This window comes from Salarias fasciatus, chromosome 15 (genome assembly GCF_902148845.1).
Source record: "Salarias fasciatus chromosome 15, fSalaFa1.1, whole genome shotgun sequence".
Taxonomy (NCBI): Eukaryota; Metazoa; Chordata; class Actinopteri; order Blenniiformes; family Blenniidae; genus Salarias; species Salarias fasciatus.
Genome location: NC_043759.1, coordinates 28514794 through 28530781, shown reverse-complemented (window position 1 = coordinate 28530781; position 15988 = coordinate 28514794). Strand labels below are relative to the sequence as shown.

The 15988-nt window shown below is 49.7% G+C and overlaps 1 protein-coding gene across 2 annotated transcripts in view; it reads right to left on the bottom strand.

Moving 5' to 3' along the window:
- The window catches only part of epha7 (eph receptor A7), a 78035-nt gene that overhangs the window by 16475 nt on the left and 45572 nt on the right, over positions 1–15988 (bottom strand). For both annotated transcript variants that reach the window (XM_030109824.1, XM_030109825.1), the window contains exons 6-7: positions 3040–3164; positions 214–382 (exon numbers count right to left, since the gene is read on the bottom strand). In XM_030109824.1, coding sequence (XP_029965684.1) covers positions 214–382; positions 3040–3164 — 294 coding nt within the window. The remainder of the gene's footprint in view (positions 1–213; positions 383–3039; positions 3165–15988) is intronic.

The following is a 15988-nucleotide window of genomic DNA, read 5'->3' as shown; positions in this document are numbered from 1 at the left end:
TCCGCCGAGCCGCGGCGCTCGAACCGGGGATCCGCCGGGCACCGGGCAGTTGGAGCTGTCCTCACCGTGATGTCCCGAGGAGGTCCGGGTCCTGAACGGCTCCGGTTTTACAGCTGAACTACATGTCACAGCCGTTCTGTCCTGGTGTGGTCCCAGGCGGGTCCAGGACTCAGCCGCCCTGCGGAGGACCGCGGTGCGGCGGCGGAGCCTCACCTGTGGCCTCCTCCTTGGTGGTGATCTCCAGCCGCGGGCCGAACGTGCCGTAGCCCGCCTCGGTGAAGGCCCGGATCTGGAAGACGTACGCCGTGCTGGGCTTCAGGTTGTTGACCGTGGCCGACGTGGACCTGGACCTCACCGTGGAGTAGATCCGGTCCTTCTGGTCCTGCAGGAGAGAGAATCCTCGTTTCTAATGCAACATGAACATTTCCTTTTTTTAAACCGAAAAACGAACATCTGAGTGTCAAAGACAGGAAGTTATAATTGAGCCGCTGTGAAGTGTCGTTATCTTAAAAGTCCCGACTTTGAACAGGCAGGAGAAATACTTCACAGGATGCAATTACCTGAATCATACATGGCTGTTTCATCCGGCTCCGCGAGACCGCTGGAACCTGGAGGTCAGGCTCGCTCCATCTACATCCTTCAGAAACAAACTTTCCCGCCTCAATTACTCGGTTGAAACGGATTCTGACGGCTGCCGGGTGAGTTCAGCCTCCTGAGGCTGGGTTCGATCCTGCTCCGGTTTCTAACGTCCTTCCTCACATTTCCCAGGATCCTTCTCCCTCAACAGGGACTCTGAGCTGTGCTGGACTAGTCTGACGGGAATTTACTGTTTGATCTGATTTCTTTATTAAATTTACTGTGATTCTAGTTTTATTTATGACTATAAATCAGTCTTCACTGTAATGCTGTAACAGTTGATAAAACCTCTTATTCCATTGGTTCTCCTTATCGTTTATCACATTCATAGAAAGAAATGTCTTCATTTTATTTCCAAAACTTGTAATTCAGCAGCTCCATGCTGTCCAATGGGGGATTCCAAACTGTTAAAAAAAAAAAAACAAAAAACAAAAAAAAACAAACCCTAAAACATAGTCTTCTAGTTGGTTCATCGATCAAGCTCGCCATCAAAAGCAGTATTTCTCCATGTTTAGAAGTATCGACACAGTCCATCAGTCATGAGTCCATCACAGATTCTTATATCTCGAACAAAGTCTTAAAATCTTACATTTGAATTTCATGTCAGTTTTATTTACTGGATATTTGTTCATCCCTGTTCTGTAATTTAACTTTATACAAGGACCGCCAAAAGACAGATTTATTTTCATTGCAATTAATCACAGAATTTCCATAGTTAATCACAGTCAATCATATTTTAGTTTGCATCTTAAAAATTCTGTTGTCTTGCATTTAAAGGCAGTTTTAAGCCCATAATGTGATTTATTTCTCATCAGAGTGTCTCAACTGGGAATCAAATGAACACAAAGAAAGAATTTCCATTTTGACCTTTTGGATTTTCTTTCAAAATAAAGTTCCGTCTAAAGTACAGGTGCTGTGAGAGATTCAGCAGATCAGCTGACTCCACAATCACACCTCTGATTAAATGATGGGACGATCAGCAGATCGATCAGACTCATCCTAACTGGAGAGAACAGCAGGAAGTGATCTGAAACACTGCTCCAGAACATGAACAGCGAGAGGAGGAGCTTCAAAAGAAGAATCTGACCCTCACAATTCACCTGAACTGAAAACAACAATGTCCCAGAATGCACCTGAACTGAACATGGCTGAAAAACAGTGTTCCAGCGACAGTAAAATGAGATGTAGTCATGAGGCACGAGGTTGAGAACTGCTTGAGCTCTGTTAGCTTTCTCTAATATTTCTGTTCTTTGATCCAGATGATAACCCTAATCCTGATTCTGTCATTAATCCCAATTTAAATAAATCTTTTGACAGCCGTACATTAATCTAGTCATGATGAACACAGACACCCCTACTTAATATTATATTTGTGTTAGCTCAAAATGTTTTAGTCGCTTGTCTGATGATTTTCCTGTTTCCCAGCTGCATGAAGGCACCGTGAGGCGGAATAAGACAGAAATGAATATCTGAGCATGTCTGCCGTGAGTGAGCCTGGAAAACGCCAAACGCCTCCTGTCGCTGTTCAAAGCTTGCTTTTGGCTTTAATTGGAGAACGTACCGGCTGGATCCTCCTCTCCTCTCGTCATGTGAAGGATGCAAAGGCTCAGCGGTTGTCGGTGAGACGCTGCCGGAGCCAGCGGGCAGCCTGCCACCAGGCAGCATAAACACATATGGAAATATCTCCTCTATCAAGGAATGCATTTGGATGCGCGGGCTGCCTCCGCTGTGTACTTTGTAGTTGATCTGTAAATGTTGCGCTCGGCAGAAGGCCCAAATGGAATGCCAGGGTCTGTTAGGGCTGTATTTGTTGTTTCCAATTTTCCACTTTTACAGCTGGGCAGGCCGCAGCCGCAGTACGTGACACGGGAGACTGATTGGTGCGCTCGCTCGCTCGCTCGCCGGCCGGCCGGCCGGGACGACCGGGACGGCGGCGCCGGCTTCACAGAGCTCCCGCTATACCCTCGCCTTTGATACGGCGGGTTAAATTCGCTCCATTAAACCTCGCCGTAAAGAGCTGATGTGTTCAGACTAGAAACAGAAGGAGGCGGCGGCGGCGTGGCGTGTGTGGATGCAGAGCGAGGCGGGTGTGTGTGTGTGTGTGTGTGTGTGTGTGTGTGGAGATAACAGTAACAGATTGCTAATTCTGGCGGCGCGGCGGCCGCGGACTGCGTGCGCGCTAACATGTGCGCGGGGGCGGCTGTGAAGGACTGCAGCACGATTAAAATCTTATGAGCGTCTCATTCATTATTGCAATTATGAGACAAAGAAGGTGCTTTCAGAACGAGGCGGATTCCACTCAGGCAGCGAGCCGGCAGAATGCAGAGCGAGGAGTCGGCAGGAGGGGAAGGGCTCACACACACACACACACACACACACACACACACACACACAGGGACTCACCTTCTCGTAGTACTTGATCTCGTACTCGGTGATGACGCCGTTGGGCTGCTGCGGCTCCTGCCAGGACAGCTGGACGCTGCGCTGCTGCACCTTCTCCTTGATGACCTCGCTGACCTGCGACGGCGCTGCGGAGAGGAGACGGCAGGTCAACACCGCGGTCCTCTCGGACGCCCGCCCCTCGTGAGCTGATGAATGAATATTCACCGGGACGCTTCCCAGTGTTTACGGCTCATGATCGAAATTTCAATTACGGCGCAAAACACAAGCTGCCGCCACACGGAGAGCAGGAGGACTCAGCTTCAGTCAAACAGCTGCTGAGACAGTCTCTCCAGGGCTGAACCGCTAGCAGCTAACGTTAGCGCTAACTCCTCCTAAAACCTTTCAAGCAAGTAAAGCGATTGTTAGGCGAACTTCAGTTGAGTTAGCGCAAACTGGTGGTTGTCAGTAGAAGCTGAAATATTAATTTATGGCATCTTTATTAAAAAGAAAATCCATCTAATCAGAATTTCAATTTCAGAGACTTGATGGGAGTACCTGGAGAGCAAGCTAATTTGACTGAATTAATATGCTAACGCTGTGCTATCTGCTAATGAACGTAGCGTTAAATTCTTAACATTATAAGCAAAGAGGCGGCGTTCATTTGAGACTGTAGCATCCAATAATTCACTAAAACATAAAATAACTTTCAGACAACTTCAGAAGAGTAAAAAGCTTTTAGGTACATTAGCTAATGTCAGCTAGCGCCGCTAGCGTCAGGATCACAGCAGATGCGTTAAACAAGGAGGAGAATTGTTTTGCAAGACAAGAGGTTCACAGGACACACACACACACACACACACACACACACACACACACACACACACACACACACCTCTCTCTCTTTCATGGCTACAGAACATTTTGAATCAAACGCTGAGAGGAAACAGGAGCGACTTGAAAAATCCCCCAAAATGCAGAGCGAGACGGAAAAAGCTAGCCGGATTCAAACCGTTAACTCCCTCACTGTGAGGTGACTTTACTCACCACTACACGGTGCGAGGCTGATGGGAGGAGAAGAGTCGGTGATGGATTTCACTCAGCCGATCATGAAACTCATGAAAACATGAATCGTCAGGATTTGAAAGCAGACGGCCCTGGGTCATGTTTCCGACTTACACACCTCTTTTTCTCAGATTCAGCACCTTCACCGCTTTTATTTGTCTCTTTGTTTTTTTCGGATTAGAAACCCGTCTAAACACGGTGAGCGCGCTCTCCTTCTCACCATAAAAACGTCGTTAATGCCTTCATAAGAGGGAGATTTTCTCCGGTGTGTCTCGATTTGCCGCTAACTGTGCAGCTGCTGCTTCCTCCACATCTTCAATTACCTTTACAGTACATCGTTATCATCGTCGTCCCGATCATAATCACCTCCGTCTCACCGCGCTCTCCTCAAACACTCCGGCGAGGGGGAAAAACAGGCCCAGCTTTTTGGATTACTAAAGTTCACCCCGAGGAGACGATGCTTTCAACGAGAACAAGAAAATTAAAAAAAAGGAAAACACTTAACATCGCTGAAATCCTTTCTGTAAACATACTGTGAAATCTCGATGACTCACGCTGCTCTTGGGGGAGAAACATATTAATTAAGACATCTTAGCGGGTCTGAAAAGGCGACCCGGGTTGGCGGAGCCTCCTGTCAGGAGCTCTGATTGGATTCCTGGAGCCTCGGCGTGGAGGCGGCGTCCGGAGGGAACGCCAACGGGTCGTTTCGTGATGTTCAAACGACAGAACAAGCAGCGAAACACGCAGAAGTGAAGAATGTACCCCGAAGTGACGGCTGAGGAGATAATCCGCCTCATCCCCTCCGCCGGCCGCTCAGCGCCTTCGGCCGGACGGGCGGGGGCCGCAGGACTGTCGCTGCCTTGCTCAGTGACCCGTCGGACCGGGCCTCTGGAGCCTGACCCCGATTGTCTCACAGTGACCTTTCACTAATGACTCCGGCCGGATTAAAAGCTCATTAGGGCTCATCGGCATTCCTGACGGCGGCAGAGAACCCGCTGTTTTGACGTGCCCCCCTCCTAATCCCCCCACAGCCAACGCCGCCGACAATGAGCGGGTTTTCTCAACGATCGAGGTTTCTCCGCCGAGTCACAACAAGCAGTTACCGCAGCTTAAGTTTGGCTGCAAACACACACACACACACACACACACACACACACACACAACACACACACACACCACACACACACACACACCCAGCAGCCAGACGGCGTCCTTGAAACACTTCACCGTCCTAATTCCGGTCCGGCTCCATGGCTTCTCAGCGCGCCTCTCGTCTGTGTGCGCCGCCTCGTCCGACGTTCCGTCCTCTGCAGACGAGCTCAAGCAGAGCTGGAGATCCGCCCTGCCAGCAGACCTTTCCCGAGGACGTCAGCCATGCTCAAACTGCTGCAGCTCCTCGGTCTGGCCCGGAGGAAGTTTGACTATTCGCGCTGGACAAGTGAGCCCCACACACGGTCGGCCGTCGCCATAGTAACCAGAGAAAGAGGAGGTGACAAGTAGGAGCGTCTGGAACTGGAGTGGATTCGGAATTAATCTCAGATTTCCATTCAGGAAACGAGGATTCTGACCCAGAGAGCAGTGAAAGGTTCTCCGCTCCATTCTTCCGTCAGACTAAAGTATGGAGGGAACACGGGGAGCATGGAGGGATGACAAACTTCCTGAAGCTCTCTGTAACCCGTCCTAAGACTACCTGGTCTCAGTCACCTCTCATTCCTGGAACCAGTCAAATATCCCGATCACCCGGATCTGTGGTTCACCTTTGATCCAGAACAAACTAATACTCTGGAAGCCTGAAGCCACCGGAGTATTTTACAGTGCAGAGCTCCATATATTCACTGTCAGAGTCGAGCCTCTGTCTGAGGTCAAACCAAACATATCAGTTCCATCATTTGAACAAAAATCAGATAAATGTCTGTACGGATTAAAACATACTATAAAGGGATCCAATTTAGTGTTTAAATTGGCAAAACTTATCTCCTGTAAGATCAGGTCGAACAGAGGAAACAGACAATGTGGTTTCTTCTTTGGAAGATGGAACTGTTTCTAACTGAAAGGTCGCGTGTTTCAATCCCTCCTGTCCAGACCTTCAAAATAAAGCATGACAGCCACTGAACCTTCAAAATAAAGCATGACAGCCACTGAAACCTTCAAAATAAAGCATGACAGCCACTGAACCCAGCTGTTGCTGCAGCTTACAGTGATTTTCATCATGGCTGCTCAGCCTGCGCCTCCAGCCGAGGTTTTCTGTGGCTCCATCCTCTGTTTCAGGCAGGAAACACCTGATGTGCTGCTTCAGCGTGACGCGATGCTTCCTTTTCTTCCTAACAGTTGTGAAAGCACAATGCTCGTTCTGTTTGGAGGTAAGTAATGTAGGGGTGTGCGTTATGACGATATAAGATCGTTAAGGATTATAAACGTCAGGACGATCTCATAAATCAGAAAGATCGTTAAATCGTCCTATAGGCCACGTTCTCCTCGTTGTTTTCACCTATATAGAATATTTTTTGGAGTGATGATGTTACCTGAAAGCTTCAGATAATATCAACTAAATGTTCCCTCTAGTGCAGTTATCCACATACGTAATAGATACATGCGGAGCAACAGTAACGATGGTTAAAAAAAAAAAACAACTCTGCAGCCACAGCCAGCGCTGCGTTCCAGTTGACTCGCGGACGCAAAGGCAGCTAACAGCGAGCGGAGCGCTGTGGAGCTTCTCTGACTGGAGCTGCTGCTGGGTGGAGGCTGGGAGGAGGCTGGTGGAGGCTGGGTCAGGCAGAGCTGGTTACAGCAGCAGTACGGGATCTACAAGAGACCAGCCACCATACAAACACCTCAACCAGCTGGAGGGAGAGATGATGAGGCTAGCACTGATGCTAATGCTAGCTAGTGAGCTACCGCTAGCAGTTCACAAGCTAGCATGATGAACAAATCACAGAAATGTGAAAAGACACTTAGTGGACATACCATCAAGTTAACAGCTGAAACGAACCTTTAGTCTGATCACTAGTGGAACGTCTTTGATTTAATGGGATTATGAGGGGCTGTCCTATTAAAACTGCTAAAAAGCTATTTGATATGTTTAGTTTTTTTGTGTCACAAAAGTGTACTTTATTGTTCATTATCTTTTACCTCAATTATAAAAGGAGATAAAAGCTTCGATCTCTGAACAAAAAATAGTTCTCAAGCAGCTGTTTTATTCACTCAGGTTATAGATAATAAAGTTAAATTGTTTTTGTCTTTAGGTTTGTGTTCATTGCACATTTTGATTAGATAAAAAACTGTACTATTTAAATTAAAGCCAGTTTCTGTAGCTTAAATTGTATTTTTTTTCCCTTTTATGGTTTTACATGTTTAAATATATTTTATACTTTTTACGTGTTTAACATTGGGGAAAAAAAATGGTCAAACTTGCAAAGTAGTCTAGAAAAATCAGTATAAAAAAGAATCGTGATAAAATCGTGATCGTGATACTGATTTTAAAAAATCGTGATATGACATTTTTGCCATATCGCCCACTCCTAAAGTAATGACTAACCGACGACTGAATGCCGAAGACATGATGGAACTCTCCTCCGAAAGAGGCGGCTTATTCACCACGGACGCAGACGGAGGCGGTCCAGAAACGAGGACGTCTCCTCAGCTAAAGCCAGGCTCAGAGGGGAGGCGAGCTGAGAAAACACTGCTTCACACACGTTCTGACGGCTGGCTGTCGGCGTGGCTCCGAGCTGACGGAGCGCCTGCGACTCCCGTCCTCCAGGACAGCCCGGCCGCCGCTCCAGCAGGAGATTTTCAGGTGAGAAGCCTGGCTGTGCTTCTGAACGGGAGGAACGAGGCGCTCCTCCGACTGTCCCCGCTCCCCCAGAAAATCGCTCAGGCGGCGCAGTGCGGCGGCCGTTAATGGCCGAGTGGATATTACAAAGAGCGGGAGCACTCAGCCGACGTCAGCCCTTTCCCCGGCCTACCTGTGGGGCCCGGCGCGGCGGAAAACGGTGTAATTGTTATGGCGGTCTTAAAGAGAGTGTTTGCCGGTGACCCTGAACGCCGCCGTCTGTAAAGCCAGCTGATCCAGAAGCGGCTCGCCGCCGCGCTCTGCATCTCAATGCCTTCTGAATACATCAGGCCTCTTTTAATATCCTGCGTCTTCCCGGGCCGGCGGCGGCGCCGAGGCAGCTCGTTACATAAGCGCCTCTCTTTGCCTCCGCGCTCGCCGCCGGAGCGCACGGCGCCGTAAACTCACATTCTAATTCATTACTGCTGTTCGCGAGACGCGCCGGTGGATCTTCACGCCTACAGAACCATCTGTGTTTGAGAGCACAAGATTGCTGCTGTTTAACGGCGTTTCAAGGTTTTTAGCAGCTTTTTCATTTGAACAGGAAATCGCAGCGAAAATGATCCCAGCAGATTGATTCAGGTCGAATCCGAGAGACGGAGGAAACCACGACCCTCTGCGATCGCAGTCAGGAGCTGAAATCCCTCCACGCACTGAGTCAAGCTTCAAAACCAGCAGTGAGGTTCTGGATTCAGTGAACAGAGCCCCCTACAGGCCAGACAGGGAGGTACAGTTCCAGTTTGTGCTAAAAGGGTTTTAATCTCATTTCTGCCTAATGACGTGAAGACGGTGAGGCACATACGTTGAGCGAGAGACGACTGATGGCCTCCTTCTGTTCGACGTGAAGCTCTGATGGCTTTTCACCGCGGGGGGCCGGCCCCCCGCTGGGGGCTCCAAACAGGAAGACTTGTGGCTCAGTGAACGGAAAAATCGCTATTGGTTATCAGAGGAAAATGAAATGTGCTTTGTACAGACGAGAGTCTTTATAACTCATGCTACAGTTCAGGAGTCACGTCCTGTTTCACCCCATAAAGATGATTTATGGTAAAAACATTCAAACAGTACTTTCCATTTCAGTAAAATGTTGAATCATAAAATATCGATCAATAAATCACATATTTACTGTAAGCAAATATCAACCTGTGACACATATAAACCACAAAGACAGACGTGACTGAGGCTTCCTGTGGCCCTGCTGGTCCAGCCATAGACATCTGACTGTTTTCACCAGATCCCCGATGTGAATAAACACATCTGGACTGATGTTTTCTCTGTTTTATGTGGCCTGAAATCACCTGGTGAGGTGAGTCCGGTTGAGTCACCAAAACCAAGATCAAACATGGAGCAGCACTCCGCTGGTAAACCCACAGAATCCGGTTTGGTACAGTTGGCTCGTTCGTGACAAAAACTGAGACGACATGAAAAGAAGGAATTCAGTGAGGACGGGGTTCGGTCTAACAAACTAACAGGATCATCCAAGAACTGATAACATCTTTAAATGAAACGCAATTTCTTTCCAACAGAATGTTTTCCTCATCAAAGTTCAGATCACCATTATTCATCAGTCACTTTGGAACAAACAGATTTAAATCTCAGTTTCACCTTCAAATCAAGAGTTTCTGCCTCTTTTCAGTCTTTTCCTGTAACGAGACTGAAATAGCAGATGGAGGATGCTCAGGTTGGTTCTGAAGCTTTAAAAAAACTGACTACATTCACAACTTCCATAAAGATAACCTACAAAACCGTCACAGTGAAGCAACACACACACACACACACACACACACACACACACACACACACACACACACACACACACACACCGACCTTCAGAAGTAAAAACCTTGAAAACACAGCGGCGGTTTTTTCCGGAGCAGGTCCTGGAGCCACTTGACCTTCTGAGCTGCAAAGCCGCCGACGCTCCGCTCGTGACGGATTAATCTACCTGTTAATCTCACAAGTCTTCCCATAAAGCGCTCCGAGAGCCGGCCGGCTTCATCCCGTTAACACAGTCGGGAGGTTATTCTCTGGGACCTGGAGCGTCTCGTCAAACCCCCCCGAGCCGCAGAACACGCCGGGCGCCGGGTCATTGGTATGTCGGCGCTCACCGCTGTGTGGAAGGTGTGTGTGTGGAAAGTGTGTGTGTGGAAGGAGTGTGTGTGGAAGGAGTGTGTGTGTGGGCGGATGTCATCTGGCTCCCCAACACTCCCCGGCTGTCTGGCTGGATGTGGCTGGCAGCTCTGAAGCCATCCATCCTCTCCGCAGGGCGCACACCTGAAGCATACCTGAGCGAAAAGGCCCAGGTCCCTCCAGGAGGCCGAGGAAAGGATGGAGGACGATAGCAGAGCGGCTCTGATGAATGTGAAGGGAACTGTCAGGACGGCTGTGACGAGCGTCATGCTCCTGGCCTACAGAGCCAGCCGGCCCCCCTCCACCCCCCGGTGGCTCGCGGCGCCGTGCACGGTGTCAGCTCTTCCCCGGCTGCTGCCGAGCCGCCTTTCCTCAGAGGCCGGCGGGAAGACGAGCTGAAGGTGTTGCTGGTGGTGTCGGCCGGGGGACGCGGGGACTGATGGAGGACTGACAGACGCAGCCCGGAGTCTCCGCCGCCCCTCCGGTGGCGTCCCGCCGCAGAGGCCCGGAACGGTTCAAACCACATCAAGTCGGAGAAACGAGGCTGGAGCTTCTTTCTGGATGTTACTGACGATAAACCCAGTGGAGGAGCTCCTGCTCAGGGGGCCGGAGGCCCGGCTCGGTACGCTGCCTCCTCAGCCTGTCTTCAACAATAAACCCGCAGCAGCATGGCTGCTTCCATTAAAGGGGCTGTATCATGCAAAATTCACCTTCTGTACATTTTAACCTTGTTATGTGGTTATTTACTCATCAAAAACTCCCCAAAGCGTTTTTTTTTCCTCTGTGCCTGTGTGTTTGAGCTTTCCTCGTGTTTCTGCTGCTCAGAGAGGCAGCCCCTCCCACCGTGAAGACGCTCTGTTAACCCATGTTGACGTCACACGGAGAAGATGGCTGCCCCCCCCCAGTTTATCCCCAGTTACGGAGATAAACTTTAACCATCGTCTGAAAGCAACAATCAAGCAAGAGCAAGAGTCTGAAGGGTCTGAAGGGTCTGAAGGGTCTGGAGGGTCTGAAGGGTCTGGAGGGTCTGAAGGGTCTGGAGGTCTGGAGGTTCTGAAGGGTCTGAAGGGTCTGGAGGGTCTGAAGAGTCTGAAGGGTCTGAAGGGTCTGGAGGGTCTGCGCTTGGTGAGTTTCTCACAGGAAAAGACGTTTTTGCGTGTAGAGAAGCTAAAGGAGCTAAAGCTAGCCAGCGTATTTGTTTGAAGCTCTGATTGGTTGAAGTAGCTGTCAGTCAAAGTCCACAGGGGGAGAGGCGGGATTTTCAGTGAAACGGAGCGTTTTCTCTTCCGGGAATTCGCCCCAGAAAATCTTTTATTTCACACAAAATTACTTTTCCTTAGAGCCAAAAATAAACTATTACCATGTTAATGGCTATTACTTGGGTTTGGACTAGCTAAAAAAGCCCCTAGCTACAGCCCCTTTAATGAGTCAGTTGAAGCTTCCCTCCACAAGCTTCCTCATCAGAACGATGACGAATGTAAACCACATGAAACCAAACCGACCTCTCAGACCCGACACAATGGAGTCCGATCGACCCGACTCCAGTCAAGACATCTGAGCATGACCTCCATCAACAGCCTCACCGAGCACTGCTCACTTCCTCCACATCTGGGCGATTATTATCTGGCTTTTAATCTACACTGAAAGCAGGATTGTTTCAGATATCGTGTCTCCAGAGATTCCTGCTTAAAGAAAACAGCTCTGGTAAACTTATTTCCAACAGTCTCAAACTCCTGATCACACTTTATTCTTTACTGTTTAGGTTTTTGTTCCAACAGGTGGAAGTTTGAGTCTGTTCAGACCAAACTAATCCATCCAGACCTGCTTGATGAGGAACAAATGGTTCTGATCGGTCACAGCAGAGGCTAACATGCTAACATGCTACAGAACCTGCTCTAATGGAGCATTCAGCTAAACCTGCAGCCGGATGTGTCGGTAGCGTCCAGCGTGATGAGATACACAACCAAGCTTCACACACAGCGCAGCATGCTCCCCAGCAGTGGTTATTCACACGGTGTGGGGTTAACACTTCAGGCAGAGATGTCAGCCTTCACACGTTCACATTCAGCCCTCCGTTTGAGGTTTCTGGCTAATTATCGACAGACTTATAACTTCACCTCAGTCACCAGCTCAGCACCCGTCAGCCGCTAACAATATCATTTTAGGAGCATTTTGATTCCCATTCAGCAGCGACGCTCCAGGTCGAAGTGTACAAAATACCCTTGAAACAGGCGTGTTTGAAAACAGAGTTTTAGAGAGCCGGGCAGAGGACGGCGTGCTCGCTGCATAACAATGGCGGCCGAGGCGAGGACAGCGTCAGTGACCACGCAGAGAGGTCAAAGGCCGCAGCGCTTGAAAGCAATTAGCAGGGCCTGATTTGAAGGAGGGAGATCTTTCGTGTTCTATAGGACTGACAGCTCCAGAGGTGATGGGATGATTATTAATATACATCTGACGCAGGCGCCGCTGACAGCTCCGCTCAGCCGTCACGTCCCAGCAGCCCCCACTCATTACCTCCCCGTGGAAGGGCCTCACTATCGCATATCCACATCAGTGGCGTCCAATCCGACTCTCTGTACCGCCGCCGTGCAGTCGGATGAAGACGAGCCCGTCCAGCGAGTCCTGGACGGTCTGGTCGGCGGGAATTTCCTCCGGTCGGGCGAAGAAATGCTTTTCGGTGTTTGGAGTCGCGGCGAGCGCCGCCCACACCTCGCAGCCCCGCTCCCTGCATCCGCCAAGCCGCGGACCGCAATCACGGCGGAAGGTCGGCGGGGGAAATTGCATTCATGCTGCAGTGACGTGCACACAGGAGGCGCACGGTGCATGATTGCCCCTCCAACGCCTCCTGACAGGGAGTTCATTTCAGCGCCGCCGCGGCTCGCTCTCCTGTAATATGGAAACGCCGCTCGGCGGCGGAACAGATGCAGAAATCACTGGTCAGCTTTGTTACGTAATTGTTAAAGCAGCAGGGACCCCGCTTACTGAAGGAGCTCTCAGCTTTCCTGTGTCAGTGTCCAAATTAGGGAGCGGCGCTGGCAGCCTATCATCAGCCGCTCGCAGCACTCGCCCTGATTTCTAGGAGTCAGCCAGAAGCGAGGTGGCGGCGGCGGCGGCGGCGGCGGTGGCGGCGGCGGCGGCGGCAGCGGCCATATCTACCTCCCCTCATGTGAGGCTGGAATAGACTTGCTCTGCCTCTAATGTTCCGCGGCCTGAATTTCCATAACGCTGCACCTGTGCTGCTGGAACAATGGCGGCGTTTGCTGGAAGCATCTCAGGGTGGTAGTTCGAAAACCGGGGGAATCATCCATGAAGCTAATATCTGTTTTCACCCAAAAGAGCTCACTCCACGCCTGCAATTAACGACATTTTTCATCAGATTTGACCGAAGATGTTTGAGAGGCTGCAGAGGACTCAGAGCTCTGACGGCAGATCCGGCGCTTTTCAAGCCTTCCTCATCATTTCCTCCTTTAAAGCTTTCATTTCCTGACTTTTTATTGGCGGAAAAAACGTTCAGGGGCCAAGAATTCAAAACCAACACCTTGATGTTCACACTTCATTTGGAGGAACACCTTCAAATTGTTTTAATTAAAGTGTTTTTTTTTTTTTAAAGAATTGGCACCAACTATTTTACAGCACTGACATTAAGCAGCATTTTTCAGATTAGAGTTTTCTTTGAGTTGCTCTAACATCGATCCCAGCTGATGAGCATGTTGTTTAAAGATGTCCTCGTTCCACCAGCGGCTGATGAAAAGTCTGCAGCTCGTCTTCATTCTGGTTTGATGTTATTATATATGAGAACTGATTCTTTGACGGCTTTTCATTAAAACCCATCAATGTGATGACAAATCTCAAGAAACAGGGCTGATTTAATTTCTGTGTCTCTTTGAAAGATATTCCTGAACAGAAGTCAGCTTCACAGTCACATAAATGTCTGGAAAGAGGAGGTTTCACCGAGCGAATGCAGGCATGTGGGGATTTCAAAACTCGCCTCCAGTAATAAAAGGCGAGGAGCAGGAAAACGAGCCGGTCGGAGCGATGACGGGAACGTTCTCCGTGAAAGGAAGTGACGCACGGCCTCGCATTTAATTGCCGAGTGTACTGAAATCTGCAGAATTCAGCTTAGATGAAGTCACAGAAACCCGCCCGCCCCGCCCGCCTCCCCCCGCCTCCCCCCGCCCGCCCCCGCCCGCCCCCGCCCGCCTCCGCCGCGGTGTTCTAATGATGCTATCTGCAGCGGGGACCGTCGGAGGGAAACTCTCCGGGAAACAAACAGAGCGGCGGGATGGAAGCGGCGGCGCTGCTCATAACGGACGCGCTCGGCGCTGCTTATCCGCCGCCTCGCTGACCTTTTCAGCTACAAGCAGCTGCCAGGCGCGTCGCTTCCGCTCCGCCGGCAGGCTAAGCGGAGATCTGCATACACAGTGGCTTTATCGTTTATCTTAATAAAACAAAGAGCGGCGAGCGCAGCTGATTACGGCGGCGGCGGGTTAAGCAGCCAGACGGCCTTCCACCTCTCTGCTTCCCGTTAAATGTCAAAGCGCCGCCCGAGGGGACCCGGCCCCCCCGATCCCCCCCCCCCCCCCCCCTAAACCCTGATTGGACATCTGAGCTCCGCGGGGATTGATAAGTGAGATCGTTTGCGAAATGCGCAGCGCCGCAGAGCGACGGGTGCTCCGGGGTCACGGTCCTCGGGCACCGGGATGATTCCGGAGGCGGCAGCCTCGACGGTCACGCTCATCGGGGTTCAGGTGGAGCAGCTGCTCCCGGCGCCGCCCATCAGCCGCAAAGCACTAATGCCCGGCATCCGGAGCGAGGAGGATACCGTTTCACTCAGAACCGATCTGCTTCCCCCGAGGAAAATGACCTGGAACAGATGTTCCACGTCCTGATGAATACCACGGCGCCGGGCTCTCTTCGGCGTGTTTACTAATTGAAAACTGCTCTCGCCTCTGGTTTGATTGTTTTGTGGGAGACTTTGGCAAACAGAGGAGATCAGCACTTCATAATGATGCCTCGTCATTCTGGGTTTACTTTTACTTCAGTGATTTCACAAATAAATAACAAGGAACTCCGAAATATGGAATATGTGATTCATATAGACGACTTTAAATTCACTAAAGTTTGGCCGACAACATCAGAACATCTAAGAGTACAGAAGAAATCCCTGAAATCACCCTGAGGCTCTGGCAGTGGCTCCCTGAAGCTTTAGAAAGCTGTGATTTGGTTTTAAACTCAGAGTTTGATTCAGTGAGGACAGACAATAAAGAGACTTTTCTTATGTCTTCGGTACTTTGTTGTATAATTTTAGCAATGCATCCTTAATCTGGAAAGTCAAATAATTAGTAGCGCTCCAAAACATTAAAAAAAACTGCAGTTCGTTCTGCAAGAATCTAAAAATGATCACTTATTTAAGTCTTCTGAGGAGATAAAGACCATGCTAGCTCAACGCTCTGCACACATTCTGCTCACGCTGACTTTTATGTTAAATATAAAGCGAATTCAAGCTAATAATCAATTTCTACGTCCATGTTAGGATGAGGAGTCAGCGAGGATTACACACGTCTCACAGCATTATCATCGGCAAATAAACACAATATGTAGAAACCAGCGAAGGGAAAAAAGCTGACAGCAAGACAGATCCCACTGCTTCATAAACACAATCAATAACAGTGTTTGTCACGTTTTCAACTGTTCCAGAGGGCGCCACTGCCACGCTCAACACCTCAAACTGCACTGGGAAACCTTCAGACGGGGTCTGGCTACATGAGGGAAATTTGGATTTTTTACAAAAGGAGGTTAAAAAATCCCGGAGTCATTTTCCAGGTCTCCACAGTTCAGCTTCAGCTGGTAATGACAATGAACACTTACAGCTGGACCGTTTGATTTGGCCATAATCCTAAAACTCTGATTGGCGATGGGGGGACGATGTTAAAACCAGCTGTCCGTCTTCTG